An 18,044-nucleotide genomic window follows, 5' to 3' on the forward strand; every position below is an offset into this window, starting at 1 on the left:
AGACAAGATTTTTTTAAATTCTTCAGTTTCAGTTCAGGATAGTCATAGAGACACAGAAAATATTTTACTATGTAACATATATTTTGGATAATTTGTTTTTCCTGTTAAGAATTTCAAACATTTATTGCTGGCAAAAACATGATTCTTTTTTCTGTTGGGCATGTGAATGCTACCAACAAAAAACCTGTTGAGATTTACTGGCTTAGCTTTGTTGTATACATCTAATAAATTTTTTGAAATGGTTGAATGCCAAGTAAAAATTATTAACAGTCATTAGAGTGAACCATCATGAAGTAAACACCTGAAAAAGCTGGAATAAATGCTGAAAAAATCTTGAAAATCTGGAATATGCTAGAAAAAGCTGGAAATTGATACATTATTTAATCACTGCTTCCTTTATGGAGTATGCAAGAATTTCCTAGAAAATTCTAGAAATCTACATTTTGTAATAAGCTGGAAAAAACTGGAAAAAAAGCTGATTTTATCCTAGTAAAGTGATTTCTGGAATAAGCTGGCAAATTCTGGCTGACTCTACCCTAATTAGCATGTTTCCTTAACATTCTAGAATGTTCTAGAATTTTCCAGAAAAGAAAACTGGTAAATTCTAGAAATTTCCAGAAATATTTTCTGTCATATTTCTAGAAAATTTCTAGAAATAACCAGAATATTCCAGTCTTATTTTGCAAGGGAAGCCTTCAGGGACAACTGGTTTCACTCTACATACAATCTGAATATCTCCAAAGAAGACGTTACTGATCTGTTGAACGTGTCCACCAAGGGTCAGTTGTTCCAGTTCAATGGTGCCCTATACGAACAAACCGACGGACTGGCCACGGAGTTCCCACTCGGGCCTTTACTAGCTAACGTGTTTATGTCATCGTTGGAAGAAAGGCTAGTGCTCGAAGGTAAACTGCCTGATTATTATCGCAGATATGTTGATGACACTCTCACTATAATGCCCAACATTACTACAGCTACGGATTTCCTACACACCCTGAACCACGCCCATCCCTCTGTCAGCTTTACAATGGAAATCGAAAAAGATGGTATGCTCCCCTTTCTTGGCACCCAGCTCCTAAACCACACACCCCAAATTGAGACGAAAGTTTATGTCAAGCCTACTAATACTGGTTTACTTGTCCACTACCAGAGTTACGTTGACAACAGGTACAAACGGAACTTATTAACAACTATGCTCGATCACGTATACCATTTGTCCTCTTCATGGCTTTATTTTTCTGAGGAGTGTGAGCACTTGAAGAATTTATTCTCACGTTTGGACTACCCTCGCCACCTTATCAACTCTGCCATTAACACCTTTATTAACTCGAGAATTGCTGACCAGCAGCCATTGCAGGCGTTGGGAAGATGGGCGAAAAATGATGTAACCCGAGTAGTCATACCCTTCAAGGACCAAGACTCCACTAACATTGTTAAGACACAGTTGAAAGACCTTAGCATTAAGCTCCAAACCACAATCCAGCCCGTATTTGTCAGTCGGAAAATTGGCCAAGACCTTAAAGAATGTGAAACCAAACCACAGCTGGTTAATCAACAGTGCATAGTGTACCAATTTAAATGTAACCTGTGTGATACAGGGAGCTATGTTGGTTACACACGTGGGCATTTATATGCCCGCGTGGATAGCCATAAGAGCATGTCATCTTCAGTACACAAGCACTACGACAACGACCACGCAGGTGCTGTCCCTGAGGACCTTAGCTGTTTCAACGTTCTCAAGAAGTGCACGAACAAATTCGATTGTCTTGTCAACGAGATGCTTTACATCAAACAATTAACACCGAGTTTGAACGTGCAAATGGATTCTATCCGTGCTAAAGTATTTGTGTAGCTACCTCCCCGGCCTATGCAAATTAGTTGTAACTCTTGAACTCGCATTTGTAAAATTTATTTTCATTTGTACCCTTGATAATGGCATCATGAAGTTGCCGAAACATCAGGATTTTATATCGTTCGTTTTTACCTGTCTATGTATTACTAAATCTTTGTTAATACAAATTTGCATTGTTTACTGGAAAATGGCATTTCATCTAAAAAAAATCTAATCCATACTGGCAAGTAAAAAGTAACACGCAATTGTAACGGGAAAGTATCGTTTAAACAATATTTAATTCATGGAGGACTTTTAGAAGCAAAGAAACAGATATGTAACATGGCAGTCGACGTAGAAAGTAAATGTAACTTGGTGGTCGTTTCAACCGCTGCTAAAAGAACAACCATATGGCAAAAAAAAGATTATCAATCAAATATGATTTACGCAAATATCTTGCGCAAGATTTACCAGAGTCAGTAAAACTAGCCTTTCCGAAACAACACGCTATAGCGCTATATGCGTTGTAAGTGAAGGAGTGGTACACAAAACATGCATGTTTTAACTCGCTAATCGGTAGAAAAAGTTCCCTGACGACCTTTCAAATCCAGACAGATCATAGCGATAAAATCCTCACAAAGGACATGAGCCATTACACTGAATAGATGATCTTACAACTCTTGTAGATGTCATCTTAACTTGTTCCTTGAGCGAAATTCAAAATTGGAATCGCTGATTAACTCGTATATAGCAATGAAATATCCTGAAGTTGCTCCTATCAACATCTGAAGTAACATTTGATTGAAAATTTTTCTCATGTTCCACTCAGTCTCCTTCAGAAGGAAGAATAAGCATGGTCGTACAACGATCACAACTTCACCACTTTCCCAACACAACTGATACATTTCCTTAATTTGCCACCCGTTCTCTCCGACTCAAGCATTGATTCGCTGAAATTTGAAGACCTGTCAAACCACAAATTAGCAAGAACGATCTGATCGGTGCGACATCGAAAAATACTACAATCTGATTGGTTTGTGATACACCAAAAAATTGGGCCAATCACATTGCGTTGAGATACACCAAAAAAAAAATGCGCCAATCAGATTGCTTAGAGATACACCAAATTGCGCTGATCAGATTACACTACACCACAATACACCAATCTACACGCTAACATATAGTTTTTTTTTTTTTTTTTTGAAAAATAACTCAAAAACCCTGCTCTTGGTACATAGATAATTATTGTTTTCAACATGTGATATTTCTCTACAAGTATAAGTTGAATTAGCAGAAGAAAACACCTCAACCTCTTTGTCAGATCAACATACTGTATTTCTAGAATGAGTGCCCTAGCTCTGATAAGGTCAAACAAGTCCCCCTCCTGAATAAGCACCACTCCCTCCTCCCTTTCCAAAATTGTAGGCATACAAGGAAAACCTGTTTCTCTGGCCACTTCACCCATACTTTTCTAAGCTTTAACTACCACAGATAAATTACAGGTTAATAGCTTCTTAATAAGCACTCCCCTCTACAAGCTTAAGAGCCCCCCATCCAATAGGCACCCCTCCTTTTAGCCAAAATTTTGAATAAGTATGCGGGTGCTTGTTCAAGGACATGAAGTGTATCAACTTCAGACATTGCAAAATATCAAAGTTTGTGAACCACAAAACTAATGAACAGTTATTATTGCTTTTACAGGGAATTATTCTGGCTCCTAAGCTGTGGTAAACCAAGACATACTGGCTTCTTTCTTTTTACAATCTACATGGGTTTTACATTCAGTATTCTGCTTGATCCAAACTCACCTTTCCTGCTCCCCATTCTTTGAAGCTTGCTGTGGAAATGCCTGGTTCAACCACAACTAATCCTGCAATTTTCTCTCCCCATTTTGATACCTGTTTGAAAAATGAATCAAAACAAATTATGTTATCAATGATTGGGTGATTCCTCCAAAAGTGTTACGATTTTCAGGTAGGACTTCAACCACATAAATGCCATTATTGTGGTATACTGTATATTGCCAGGTCCATAAGAGGAACATGACACAATTGGATTTGTGCTGTGCAGTAGAGTGTATTCTGGTACAATTTAAGGCATTACACTCACACTGAACTGTTTGCTACACATACTTTAACATTTTTGATGAATAGTGTTAATTCATGCAAATTTGTAGCATGTTTTCCAGATTCCAGATTTAATGGGTAAGTCTTGATCCGGAGGATAGCCCAGCAAGTTTGGTTAACACTCATCTGCTGGATAGCGATTTATCCCTTGGATAGCATTATCCACCCTGTGAACAACTGGGCCCAGGCTGGTAAACCTTGTAGGTACTGCAGTTATTTTTATCCAATACTTGATGTTTTCTTGGGTGAGAAACTCTCTTACTGTGACAGAGTCTTGCTCTACTCAGGAGTATAAATAGTTGCAAATAAACTGTCAGGGAAGCATGACAAAATTAATACTGGGGAGTAACTTGTCTCTTCTCTCTTCTCCATGCTACAGACTGGATGGGCCACTTGGCTTGAAAGCAGACACTTTCTTAACATGTACACCACTGGTTTGAGAATTCACAGTTACTGATTGCATGTTACTGTGATATTTGGTTTTATAACATACAACAACATGGGTGTAAGTCCTACATAATTCTGAAGATGGATGTGAAACTGTGAAAAAGTAATGACTAGTTTGTACAGCACATGCTCTGATCCACTGCACCACCATGGATCTTATCAAGAAACAAATGCTGTTTGATATTCGGGTGGTATCGTACATGAGTTTAGAGCTACACCAATTTCACCCCTTTCAAAAAACTTGTTATAAGCGAACACATCATTGTATCTATTGGGTCTAAAGAACAAGAAAAGTAACTTACTGCCAATTCTGTGAGAACATTTGCTCCAGCTCCAACTCCAAAACAAACTACATCACTCAAGCTGAAAAAGAGAAAAAATACCTCCACTAATCCAGTTGCTTTTAAGTGTTTGCATGAACAAACTTTTTTCAAAATGGAAAGAACAAACCAAATCTGTTCAAATTAAATATAGTATGGAGCCTTGCAGAGCTGAAAACCATGTTGGAAGTACAAGACAAGCTGGAATACATAAAGAGGACCAGTCCATTCCGGTTATTTCTATGATCAAAGAAAATGCTAGCATGGATGTACCATGTAGACAACTGTCACATCTTGATGTCTACTCAAGTCAAGAGTGCATGGTCCAATTCCCTAAATAAAGAGCCCAAAGCCCTTCTAATCTGAAAATGTCAAGCACCAATGACATTTTGCCATCTTGCACATCACACAATAACTTCTAAACAACCAAATGAATAGTCTTCCACTCACTTTACAGGAAAGACCCAGAGAAACAACAAACTTGCATCCTTAGTCAACAATGTTAGCAAAGGGATATTCACACTTTGGCAGGTTATGTAACTCATGTGCATTTGAATATTTTCCCAAAAGTTTTAACTGTAGTTAAAACGATAATGTATGGTTCCAGAAAACATCCATACCCCCCCTCATGGAGGGTTTTTCCAGCTTGACCCCCCACCCCATTGGATTTTCTGTTCCAGAGGGCTTCCCGTTACTCCCCCCACCCCCTGGAATTTCCATGATTTTTTCCACTTGGTTCCCCATACCCCTTGGAAATTCCAAATCCAAAAAAAGAGACTTACTTGAATTATTTTGATCTACTTAGAGCTGTAATAAAAATTTAATTCTCCTAAAAGTGACCGTGGAAATTCTAGACGTATTCACAGACGCGGTAAATGTTCAAATGAACAACTGAGCTTATTTAACACTTTAATGTCATGGCAGCTGACCTTTTTACTGTTCAATTGAAAGAAGTTTTCATTCAAAAATCCAAAAAAAGTACTGAAAGTTGACGATCTTTTAAGTGTATATCGTATACATTTTGTAACCGAGTCCAAGTTTGAATTTATGCATAGTAAAAACAACATCGTCGAATTACCTTGCACACACAAGAAACTATTTACTACATACTTATTTTTGCTGTCACAGCGAAACCGGGAAAATACCTCAATGCTAATCTCCGAGATATTTTTGTATGTTGCAGGTGAAATTCTATATACAGTAGAGTAGAACCGTCTGTTTATATTATTTTTTCGTGCCTCCTTACCATGGTCTGTTAATATCAACAAAGTATCACATAGCAATAAAATCACGCACTGTAAAATTATAATGAAAACTCCAACTGGTTATTTGTCACATATTTAAAACAAAATTTCAAGGGAACAAGAAGCCAAGCCAGTGAAATTAAAGAGCCAGTGAAAGTGCGTGAAGAGAGAAAACACGCACTTCCACTCGAACTCATTTCCACTCGACTCATCCTCAGTGTAAAAACCTGTCAAACTCATGGATGATGTAAAACAAAGAAAATAAAAGCACCAAGAGGCATTAAACAATAACCAAATCCCAGCACGAGCTAATGAAACAAAGAAAAAATATCACAGGTTTTTAAACAGAGGTAAACCCAATACATCTCAGGGGACTGGAAATGATATTTTTCAAGCCGGCCATTTTGTTTGACTTTGCGTCAAATGTACTGCTCAGTAGAGTCTCTCAGTGCTAATCTGTGTCGTCCAATGCCAGAATAATAGTGGAAAATAAATGAGAAGGAATCTTACGTTTGTTTCAACGGATAGAATTTTCAATTTTTCTTGGTTACCTTGAATCAATTGGAAAAGTAGGCAAGTGTTGTATTCGATCACATTTCAAACCCTCTGAAAAAAAAAAAAGCCCTTTATCTACCCCCTTCCCCTTCGGAAATTTGCCTCTTTCACACCCCTCTACCCCTTGGAATTTCCATGACCCTCTGTGGGGGGGGGGGTATGGATATTTTCTGGAACCATACAATGCTTAGTTTGACATGGGAAAAAAATTGGCACTTGAAGGTCTTCTATGTCCTTAAATGAAGGTCACCAACAATGAAAAAGTTATTTTTAGAAATGGGTTTCACACACCACTACCAAATTTTCTAGAAGTTAAAAGATATGACCAGATGTTTAGTTCATTCAGAACCAAGCCAAGCTTTTGCTTTGTTTATGACGAACTTACAAACTTGGCAGATTTAAAACCTTGTATTACTTCACAACTAGATACTACTTACTAGACAAAAATTTTTAATTGCCCTTAGTCAAAATCCCCGGTCACTCACATTGGACATAGCAAGATCCATTCTGAACCTGTTGCTTCAGTTATTAACATTACACAAATCTCTTGCCTCAAGATGAGATATTTTCCTCAAAAACTGTAGGTCTTGTCAGAAAAGGAATTATGCTTAAACTTACTTGAAGTGGTCAATCACATTACCAACCATCTCTGCTAGTTTTGTTATGGATGGGTACTGATAACTGAAATTAAAAGAAAAAAATTTCAAAACCAGTTTGGGCAAGTAAATGCTCAGTAATTTCTCAGTGAAAATTATATTTTACCACAGCAATGTAGCAATCTGATTAGCCAATCTGCCATTGTCAATAAGAGTACAAATGCTGCTACTTCTGTCAACATGTCAGGCAATGCCATTACCAGCTCTCAAATATGAAAAACTTGGAAATTTTGACGTCAGTATTGTGGTAAAATACAAATCGACAATGATATTCCTCATCACAGTGATCAAAATTTGTTGCAGACTCACGTAGCTGCACCTTGCTAAACCACTGTAGATTTGTTAAGCAGCCATCTTCGATTTCTATGCCAGTAGAAAGCTGGGGCAAGAAAGAAATTTATACCAGCGATTTATGGCAGCTACACTCGTGAACTAGAAGATAGAGAGATTTCTAATCGAAAAGATTATGTTTTCATCCAAGATAGGCCATCTTCCTCATGCTCTTAGAGGATTATTTTCCTTGTCAAGCAGCAGTCATTGTTATTACACCAGACAATGCAATTCACTTTTACATACCTCCTAGCAGAACATGTGTCAAACAGATTTTATAACTAAAATTTTTCAATTCTTTGAATATAGAAATCCAAAATGTTGGCAGGGTTTCCCTGTTGAACTCTATATTGCCAATATTACTCCTAAGTTGACTTTCTTCTTATTCTTATTTTTTTTCTCACTATTCTCCCACTTTTCTCAGACTGCTTAAGTATATATTTGTACGAGTTCCTACTAGTGTAGTTGTTGTTTTATGTGTGTCTTCTTTCCTTTTTAACTGAAATTTTTTGTACCTTAATCATGCCAAATATCTAACATCTCACTTTTACAAAATATTAGGACCCTATAGCTTACATGAGCCTCCTGGTTTCTTTATGGGTTTCCTTGTCACATACTTAATTTTTAGTTATATTGTAGTATATTTATATGCAGTGCAGCTAGAAGATAAGGGGACAATGCAGATTAGTCTTATACACTCATCTGACACATCTACCCTTGTAAACAGACTAGTTTACAAATGCATCTACCATAATTTCCGGCCGTTTACCTGCACGGCCGATTATTACATGCAGCCAAAAAAAAAGTCAACAGATTACCCGCACTGGTGGATAACCCACACCTTAAAAACAAAGGAAATTTGTACAAATGTGCTCTACAATTCACAACATTGCATACTTGACAGAATGCAAATTTTTGGCCACATTTTGTGCGAACGATCATTCAGTGCCATGTTGATTTCTCAAAAAAATCGATATCTCTGGTTCTACTGGGCCTAACAAGTCCCTTAAAACGGGAAAATTTTCTTCAGCTGAAGCTAGTGTTAACTGGAAATTTGTTACTGACGCGCCGGTTATCCTCAGTTTATTTTTGTCACCATCAAGGTTTTGTTTACGCGCGTGCCGATAGTAACTTGTTCGTCGCACAACTAATTGTGCGTGAAATAAACTCGAGTTGGCATCATGTTTTCGTGTCACTTTGTGGTACTCTTAATACAATAAAATTCATCTGAGAGGTGGAAATGCAGGTAGGTGAGAATTTTCTTCAATTCAACCGCCAGTAGATTTCAAAATTGTCACATAACCTGCACCTCCCTATTACCTGCAGTGGCGCGTGTTTAAGGCCAAATCAACAGATTACCCGCAGGTAAACAGCCAGAAATTACAGTAAATGTATTGTCTTCCATAGGGTCAAGGCAAGAACTGTAAAAATTACATCTGATTTTACAAGGCATAATTCACTGAGAATTGAACTAACAAATTGCTCTCTTCAAAGACAAGATTTTTCTTTAACATTTCCATGATACATCAATCGTATCTTATAGTTTTTTCTCTGCTGGAAAAAGTTTCGATTTCTGTCATACATCTGTGAGCCAGTGAGAAGCCATGCATCCTGACTTTTGTGGGGTCAGAGCAAAAGCCAATGAAATTATTTCTATGGTTCTCATGAAAACAGTTCATTAATTAATAGTTTCTATGATAATCTGATCAAATCTACTTAATTCTTCTACAAGGGAAAGTTTTCTTTTGTGTGTGTGTGTTGCAGCACAGACAAGAAGCCATGGAGAAATGCATTTGAATGATTGTAGTGTCGCAGAAAAACTGAGAAAATTACATCTTGAATGGTTAGGCACAAAATGATCAGTTTTAAAGACATTTCATTCTTTAAAGTGTATATGACATGAAATTTTTTTTTTTCTTTTCTGCTAGTTCGATATATATAACAAACGGTTCGAGAGTTAAAAATCGTTGAAAATAATTGTAAACACATAGTTTTCGTTAAACTACGCGCTAAGTTGGCTTAAAATTTGTCCCCTCGAACGCGCGGCCAAAAGGTCACGTGAACTTAACCTGTGACGTCAGGTTGTTTGACTCTCATTAGACCACTTTCATAAATGGCTGCCGGATTAAAATTCTTTTGTTTACATATAAATTTGCCAGGGTGGCCTCGTTCTCCAGTACAAAATTCAAAAAAAATACATTATCTCAAGCGAGGCCACTCGGGCAAATTTAATATTAATCCGGCAGCCATTTATGAAAGTGGTCTATGGCGGAAAAGAAGAGGCCAGTACGGAAAGGTGGACGTTATATCCATATATCCATACTCTCTATAGAGTCAGACGACTCAATACTCTCGGAATCGCTGGACATTTCGAAGCGTGAAACGATAGAATTAAGCGAGTAATCACAGCGTGTTACAAGGAAAACACTGATATTTGTTGACCTTGCCAATCAAAGGATCAAACAACCTGACGTCACGAGTCCAATTCTCGCCCCAGTCTCCGGGAACAATTTTACACATAAATTTAGCATGTTTTGGGGGCTAAAAATCGACCAAAAAATTTGTTTCATTCATTTTAAAATCTCAAACCGTTTATTATACACATGGAACTAGCTATCAACGAAAAAAAAAATTTCGTGTCATATACACTTTAAGTATGATGCACTCAACAGTAATGCATTATTTGGTGAATGAGCCTTGATGCAATTTACCACCCAGCAAAAACTGTGTAAAGTTAACTGGTCACAACAGTAAATATACAAACACAGCCATATGAAACAAAAGACAATTGACAGATATTCAATGCAGTTTAACCAACAGTTTTCATTGCAAATACAATGCCCTTTGAAATATACCATGACCATACCACCAAAGAAAAAACGATCAGAGAGTTCATACATCAGGGTTCTCAATAGAATTTTGTATAGCCGTTGCTGTGCCACCTCCATGTATAACAGCTAAGTACATAGCCAAAGCTAAAGCTACGTATCTTAAGGCCCGTAGAGTCCCAATTCAAATCACAGCAGTCGTGTATTAGCATGTGGGAAGACAAAATCTCAATTGGAGAGGCCTGGGCTAGAACCTACAACGTTGCGGAGAAGTTGTGAAGCATAGCAATTGTTTGCTGACAGGCTGTTCGTTTTGAAAACTAAAACTGACTAACATTCAATACTAAACTCAATTATCTCTGCACAAAGGCATTCTTTTATTTGCATTTAATAGGCGTTGACAGCCGCAACACTTACCAGTGACACCCGTGACAGGTGTTACGGGTTACGGGTTCAATTCAAAACCCTGTACATACTTATTAGGCAGATGTGTTTACTGTTAGACCAACTGGTTGGCCTTTTAAGACTAGTTTACCTCTGTTACTAGTCTTGTACTAGTTTTTTTTGCATACATTTGGGTCTCCTATCTTTGAGCTGCATGTGTTATAATTAAAAAATGGCAAGAATAAATTAATTAAATACAATATAACAAATATTAGCCTATATTTGCATCTGCACAGGAGGTTTTGTCAAAGCCACTTCCTTCCTTGCTAAAAGAAAAACCCCTCACCTTTTCCCTAATTAGTCAGAAGACAGCAACTTTGGTTTTTAAATCACCTCATTTTGATTCGTTACACACTTATTTTGGGAAATACAAATGATTAGCAGTTATATGGCGTTTCCCTTTTTAACAGCCTTCATGGCCAGGTGTCTTCTTGAATTTTCCTGCTCTCTCTGTCCCCTTCACTCTACGTGAAACAAGGCTTGTTGAATAAACTCTCGTGAGCTTGTAACATTAACTACCCCTAGTATGATGCCTATGCTGTGGGCTAGTCTCACTACATTCAGACTGTAATCTAAAAGCCATGAACTTTTCGACAAATTATATTACTCAAAAGTTTCTAACACAAGCCTGCGTTAGCTAAGAAATAATTAAAATGTTACAGTAACTATGGTAAACAAGAAAACATAATGGGCAAACATAATTCATGAGCTAGACATCATTCTGTATAAGAAAAGAAATGTAAACAGCTCTTTTCAGCAGAAATACATTTGGAGAGTTCTTCCCAATAATTCTACCAAAAGAGAAGTTTTTAGTGTGAGAGCTACCTTTTTACATGTCAGTGTGCATCTTAAGGTGCATGAACACAGTTTTTGGGCGCGCTTTTGCTAACGCAATTCAGTGCACGCACAGGGATTGCAAAAAACAAACATGCTGTCAATTAGAGTGGTCATTATTTTTATTTACTCAACACGTACTCGCACTATCTGTGCTATTTTTCATTATGGCGCAGTGTATTAAGGGTTTTAATCTTTAATTACAAAGATATGTTAGAAAAGTCAATGGTGCAAAGAACCCAGCAATTCTCAGCTTTTTTGTCATTACTGAAAGAACCCAGTTAAATGCAGCGTAGTAAGTAAAAAAATTGCGACTGAATGCAAAATTGCTTTCTCGGAAATATGCCTATTTCTTGAGAACCACTCATTAGAATTTCACGAAATTTGGCACGAAAATACTTTAGGAAATGAGTAACTGGTGTATTGAAAAAAAATTGATTTTAAACTAAGGAATTGTAGAAAATCGACTGAACCTTCAACAAGGGATGATTAAAGATCTCTCTGTTAAACTGTTAGCAAAATGGTGTTAACTTGTAAGTATCATTACAAGCTCGTTGCATGCAAATTATAAAGAAGTTCTACTGACTAGATTTTCTACAAAGAAACAACACCGATTTTAATTGCCTGTTTATGTCTATTCACGTTGCCAAGGCAATGGCACGTACGTCAGCTTAACCCTTATCGTGCGGCTCCCGGAATATTCCGGGCGCACGTGTTCGTCCATGTGGACGGGTCCCGGAATATTCCGGGTTTCCGAACATCATCGTTTTATTGGCGGAGAAGTTCAGAATATGTTGGGCTTATATTGGTTTATGGTCATGGGCCAACTCAAGGGACATAAATTAAGCATCCGACAGAGTTCCGAAGACCCGAGTAGAGTAAAAGAGTTAATTAGCATGAAATATATTTTGTTGCGCGGTAACACTGATAAACAAAGATGGCGGCCAATATTGTATTTGTTGATGAAGGAACTAATGATGAAGTTGTAGGCGGAGAGGATAGCGATTTAGATGAAAATACGGATAATTCTGAAAGCAGTGAAGAAGAAGATGACAGAAGAGAAGAAGACAGTGATGGCGAGGCGGACAGCGAAGAAGAAACCGAAGAAGACAACTGGGTCCTTGGCGATCGCATCCCGCGAAGGCTTGACTTCACAGCTGATCGAGGGTTGAATGTGGAGCTTCCTAACAATCCATCATTCTCTGACTACTTTCATCTCCTCTTCCCCGAAAACCTATTCGACGAGATTGCATCCCAAACAAATAAATATGCTACGGAAACAATCGCATCTTTACAGCGAAGAGGTCGTTTACCTCAGCACTCGAGATTTAGAAATTGGCCTGAGGATGGTGTGACAGCTGGTGAGATAAAAGCTTTTCTTGCCATGATCATTGCAATGGGCCTGGTGAATCAAGAGAATATCCAGGATTACTGGTCCACCGACGAGGTTTTATCAACTCCCTTTTTCCCTCAAATTATGTCAAGAGACAAATTTATGAACATTTTAACATTTTTTCACTTGTGTGATAATGATGATTATGTTCCTCGAGGACAGGAAGGGTATGACCCAATAAAAAAGCTTGGCACTATATACAGTGTTGTCACTGGGAAATTTTCAGATGTCTGGAAGCCAGGCAAAAATATTTGCATTGATGAGGGAATGATTCCATTCAGAGGAAAGGTGCATTTCAAAGTGTATAATCCTGACAAGCCAGATAAGTATGGTGTTAAGTCATACCAGTTGTGTGACTCAAGTAATGGATATTGTTGTAGGTTTGAAATTTACACTGGTGTAAACCCAGAACCACCCAGTGCTAAAGGAAAGACATATGACTTAGTCATGAGGCTCATGCAACCTTATTTGAATGCGGGTAGGTGTTTGTATGTTGACAACTACTACACATCACCTACTTTATTTGCTGAGCTCTATAGGCAGAACACTGGGGCCTGTGGAACAGCCAGATACAGGAAAGGTATCCCCCAGCAATTTAAAAGGGCACAAGTGAAAAGAAAAGGTGACAAGTATGTTATGAACAATGGAACTTTGCTGGCAGTTAAATTTAAGGACCGCAGAGTTTTCCAGATGCTGTCATCAGTTCATTCTGTTGCGGATGTAGAAGTTGGCCGAAATCACCCTGGAACTGGCCAACCAATAACTAAACCTGAGATTATCCATGACTACAACAAGTTCATGGGAGCAGTTGACCGATGTGATCAGATGGTGGCCTATTCTTGCTTCAGGCGACGCACCATGAAATGGTGGAAGAAAGTGTTCTTCCACCTGTTTTCCTTAAGCATCCTGAATGCTTACATCCTGTACAAGCAAAGAACCCGGTCACCTGTGCTGCAAAGGACTTTTAGAAGGGAGCTTGTGAAGGAGCTTGTTAGGAATTCTGGCATCTCCCATTCTCTCATTCCGAGAGGCCGCCCAAGGAGGTCAGCCGAAGGCTTAACCCGTCTTCAAGTTGGAGGTCACTTCCCAGAGAAAATATTGGGCACTGGGAAGAAGTCCAACATCACCCGGGCATGTGCGGTTTGCTTTCCTGCCCAAAAGAAGATCCTAAAAAGGGCAGGAGAGAAAAGGAAGAGGCCAGGAAAAGAGTCTAGCTTTCAGTGCAGTGTCTGTAAAGTAGCCCTCTGTATACAGGACTGCTTCCAGTTGTTCCACACTGTTCAGGACTATGTTGCTGCCTACATTCGAAGACACGATGCCAATAATGACAATGAGGATGCTGAAACTAACTGATCATAACCATTATTCATCTTTTGTTTGGTTTTGTTTGGTTTTGAAGTCAATTCAAACACAGAAATACATAAATTTACAACATAGACCCCAACAACTGAGCTGACTGTTTTGAACTAATTCAAAACCAAACAATGTACATAAATTCCTAATTTTGATTATGTGTTGACTTGACAAGTATGCAGTCTTGCTACTGTATTGAGAAAAACAAATGTTGTCACAGACACAGGAATTGTTTTATTAAGCTGGTGGACTAGGGCTTAACTCTGATTGCCATTTTAGGCTTGCACAGATAATTTTTGGAAGAAATTAATGATTTGTTTGTTGTTAATGTATAATTTTTGTCAAGTTTTTCCAAAAGCAAGATTTCTTAGCTAAAATTTTAAAAGCAAAATAGGTTAAAAGTTTATTGTAATAGAATAATCAGAAAGGCAATTTCTTAAGCTTTAATTTGATATATAGGTTGTTGGGATTTGATGAAATGTAAAGCTTGCACTGCTGATGAAAGGATCAACTGTCGTGTATAAGTGTGTTACTAAAAATAAAGTCAGTTTAGGGGATTGTAACCTGAACTCGAACTCAGCATGATAAGGGTTAACTATCAAAAAAACAAAGTTTGTGTTGTTAACTTGCTTGCTGCCAGTTTTGGCGACCGAGAGACCAAGGGTTTTAGAGAAAATGGTGAAAGAAACAAAGGTATCAAAAACTGTGTTCAGCCACCTTAACTGCCTTTATCTTTTTGGTTATTTGAAAGACGAAAAAAAAAATTTATTGAAAAAAAAATGAGATATACTTACTCCGATGCCAAGTTTTCTGCTTTACTTTCCTGAAAAATATGATGGGTATGATTAAAACCCTGTAAAATTAAACCCCTGTAAAAATTTCAACTCAGCAACTCAGCTTTTTCCAAGAAAGCAAAGAACAGAAAGCGCACAAAACTACATTCAGTTTTTAAATCAAAGAATACCTAGGGCCAACTTGTGGATAAAGTAATCTAGAAATAAAACATGTTTATCAACTTGCTTATTAGTGGTCCTGTAGCATGCAAGGTTGCTCTTATCTAACAAAGCCAATGCTTTATTACACACATATTACAAACACATACCTGGGGGGAATTTGGGAATTTTAATTGTTAAATGTTTGGACTTCTCTACCAGTTCCAGGGAAAATACATATTGAAAGCTTTCTCCTTATTATTACAACCACAAGTGTTTTGCTCTTCTCCTATCTACTTAGGAAACATCATAGGAGCTTCGTCAGTATGAAATCTTTTGCTCACTTTCTGACAAATGTTGTGGTTAATGACTTTGACATGAAAAACAAAAACTTGAGCCAGTATGTTCTTGGAGTCTCAAAATATTTTTTTTTACTTTGAAATACATTATCTAATAGGACAACACCTATTAGTTTTATCAAAACTTGCATTGTACATATTAAAGAGACTGAAAGAACTCCAAAAAAGTCTTGAGGTTTTTTCGGTCTCTAGACACCGAATATTGTTGGTTGTGATAGTTTTGTTACTGGGAAGGTTATTTTACACTAAATGAGTTTAGAGTCTGACTAGTTTCTAAGTCTAAAAGAGAAGCCAACATTTGCTTTAATTCTAAAAGTTGCTAGTTATATGATTATTGCAAATAACATCACCAATGATTAAAGTAATGTTGCAGGGGCTTTCATATTGAGTTTTAAAGTATTAAGAATTTAAATTAACTTGGAACCCAAAAAGAAAAATACTACCACAGCAACACTACTTCTTGATACTCCTTAACTATGCTTGAACTCCTTTTTAATAAAGACCATTTTCATGTTTTCTGAAGCAGCTGACATTCTTGGATAGGTACCTTTCACCCAACACAAAACATGTTCACCAGGGGCATTTCTTTTTCATCAAGAGCCAAGTCTGACACAAAGCAAGTTGAACAATTTCCCACAGTGTAACTAAATATAATGTATTCTGAAATATTATTAATAGGAGTAGTCTTAAGATGTTACCTGTCCTGGGGCATCCACATGGTAAATAACAAAGCGATCCAATAGGTGGACAATATCTTCATGTTGGAAGAACCTTTCAAAGCATGTTTTATCTGAAAATGTCAATTTTTGTTTAAAACTGTAACATATTGCAGATATATGTTAGATACACTGCTGTATCCATGGTAGATTTTCAATCAATATCATATCTCAACAATTATCATTTGTAGCTTGTTGATCATCTTGAATATTTCATATTACACCCTTGATTGCACATAAAAAACACACAATATCTGCTTTCATAAATATAATGTTTGAAATTGCAATGTACACCTCCATCGTCCCTTTCCTGTGAAGTACACCAGCTCCCTTATCATTCATGAGGAGCATTGTGCAAAAATTTAGTTTCGCATCTTAGCATACTATTTTAAGACAACTATTTTGCCACGAAACTGAGTGTACATTAACGAAAACACTTAATGCACAATTCCAATACAATTAGACGTTATCACCATTAAAAGTATTTCTGTCCTGGGTTTAAGCACAATATCTTCATGATTAGTATCAAATCCGTTTATTTTGAAGAGTGTATGTGCTTCCAACACACCTTCCAACACACCTCCATTTATGGAAATAAACAAACGGAGTGTCAAGTTTTACATTAAGTTCTTGGCAAAAAAAAAGGCAGAAAAGTTCATGGGCTCAAAATCAGACCATCCACTACATTATAATTTGGATATATCAACAAAAGTTGAAATGGTAAATTGGCCACCGTAATGATTCATCCACTACATTACATACATAATACCAGTTATACTTAAGTCAAGTCTGCAAAGCAGCCACGAAACAGAGGTAGGATAAGAAAAACCTAGTTGCCACGCCACAGCCCTTTCCCGACAAAACACCTTTCGAAGTACATTTCAATCTCGACAATTAACAATTAAGTTTAAAAATCCAAAAAAGTTGTGCTCGACTGTCTCCAATAAAAGTCCTAAATTATTTTGCCTCGAGAGCGACAACAACAACACGAGCAAGGTGGTTTTCTTCCCGTTGTGTTGTTCATCAAAGCAAAACATGACTCATCTTATGGACATTTCTTCAGCGTAACAAGACTTACGGTTCATTCCGACATCATGAAATGTTATCATAACCTCCTTTCTCTTGATGTTTTCCTTCTCGTCTTTTTTATCTTTGGAATCTTCGCCCTGAGAAGCAAACCACTGTAAGCTTGAGCTCAATTTATTAGCAGAGAAGAATCGAGGCTATATGTATACTTGAATTATAACGTATAAGAATGGTACACTGCTCCCGATCGAAAATACAGAGTCTATGTTATGCTTTTAGACTTAAAAAAGCCTTAAAAACGCCATTATACAACGCAAAAACAAAACGTACCACGACATAAATGGTTAAGTCGCCAACTTTCTCCACCTACAAAACAGATCATTTAGGAAAGACGTGAGGACAACAAAACACCGTGCAAACAGTAGATGACTAGAAATCGAGGCGAAAAATACCCTTTCAGTATTTGGAATTCCGTCTGCCATCTTCTAACGAAAGCAAGCTTAATAAAGAGCTTGAAAACAAGAAAATCGATAACACCTCTTCTATCACGCGCAAAATGCAAACAGTCAGGCGAGGCAGTTCAAAGATCAAGTGACAAATGTGAAAGTGAGCGTGTTTGTGCCGATGCGCCCAGAAGCCCCTTGTGACAT

General features: G+C 37.4%; 2 protein-coding genes across 2 annotated transcripts in view; one reads left to right on the top strand and one right to left on the bottom strand.

Annotated features, from left to right (window-relative positions):
• Positions 1-18,003, bottom strand: part of LOC111342271 (protein NDRG1) — a 55,680-nt gene extending 37,677 nt beyond the window's left edge. Inside the window, exons 1-8 of the mRNA XM_022949333.2 lie at positions 17,847-18,003; positions 17,725-17,760; positions 17,447-17,534; positions 16,351-16,442; positions 15,156-15,184; positions 7,142-7,204; positions 4,707-4,767; positions 3,640-3,729 (exon numbers count right to left, since the gene is read on the bottom strand). Of these exons, the coding sequence (XP_022805068.1) occupies positions 3,640-3,729; positions 4,707-4,767; positions 7,142-7,204; positions 15,156-15,184; positions 16,351-16,442; positions 17,447-17,534; positions 17,725-17,760; positions 17,847-17,876 (489 nt within the window). The 5' untranslated portion in view covers positions 17,877-18,003. The remainder of the gene's footprint in view (positions 1-3,639; positions 3,730-4,706; positions 4,768-7,141; positions 7,205-15,155; positions 15,185-16,350; positions 16,443-17,446; positions 17,535-17,724; positions 17,761-17,846) is intronic.
• On the top strand, positions 514-2,014 carry LOC148742203 (uncharacterized). The gene has a single exon (XM_088753003.1). It carries the CDS (start codon positions 872-874, stop codon positions 1,850-1,852), a length of 981 nt encoding a protein of 326 aa, XP_088609129.1. The 5' UTR covers positions 514-871; the 3' UTR covers positions 1,853-2,014.
• Positions 18,004-18,044: the final 41 nt, after the last annotated feature.

Source organism: Stylophora pistillata, chromosome 1 (assembly GCF_964205215.1).
Source record: "Stylophora pistillata chromosome 1, jaStyPist1.2, whole genome shotgun sequence".
Taxonomy (NCBI): Eukaryota; Metazoa; Cnidaria; class Anthozoa; order Scleractinia; family Pocilloporidae; genus Stylophora; species Stylophora pistillata.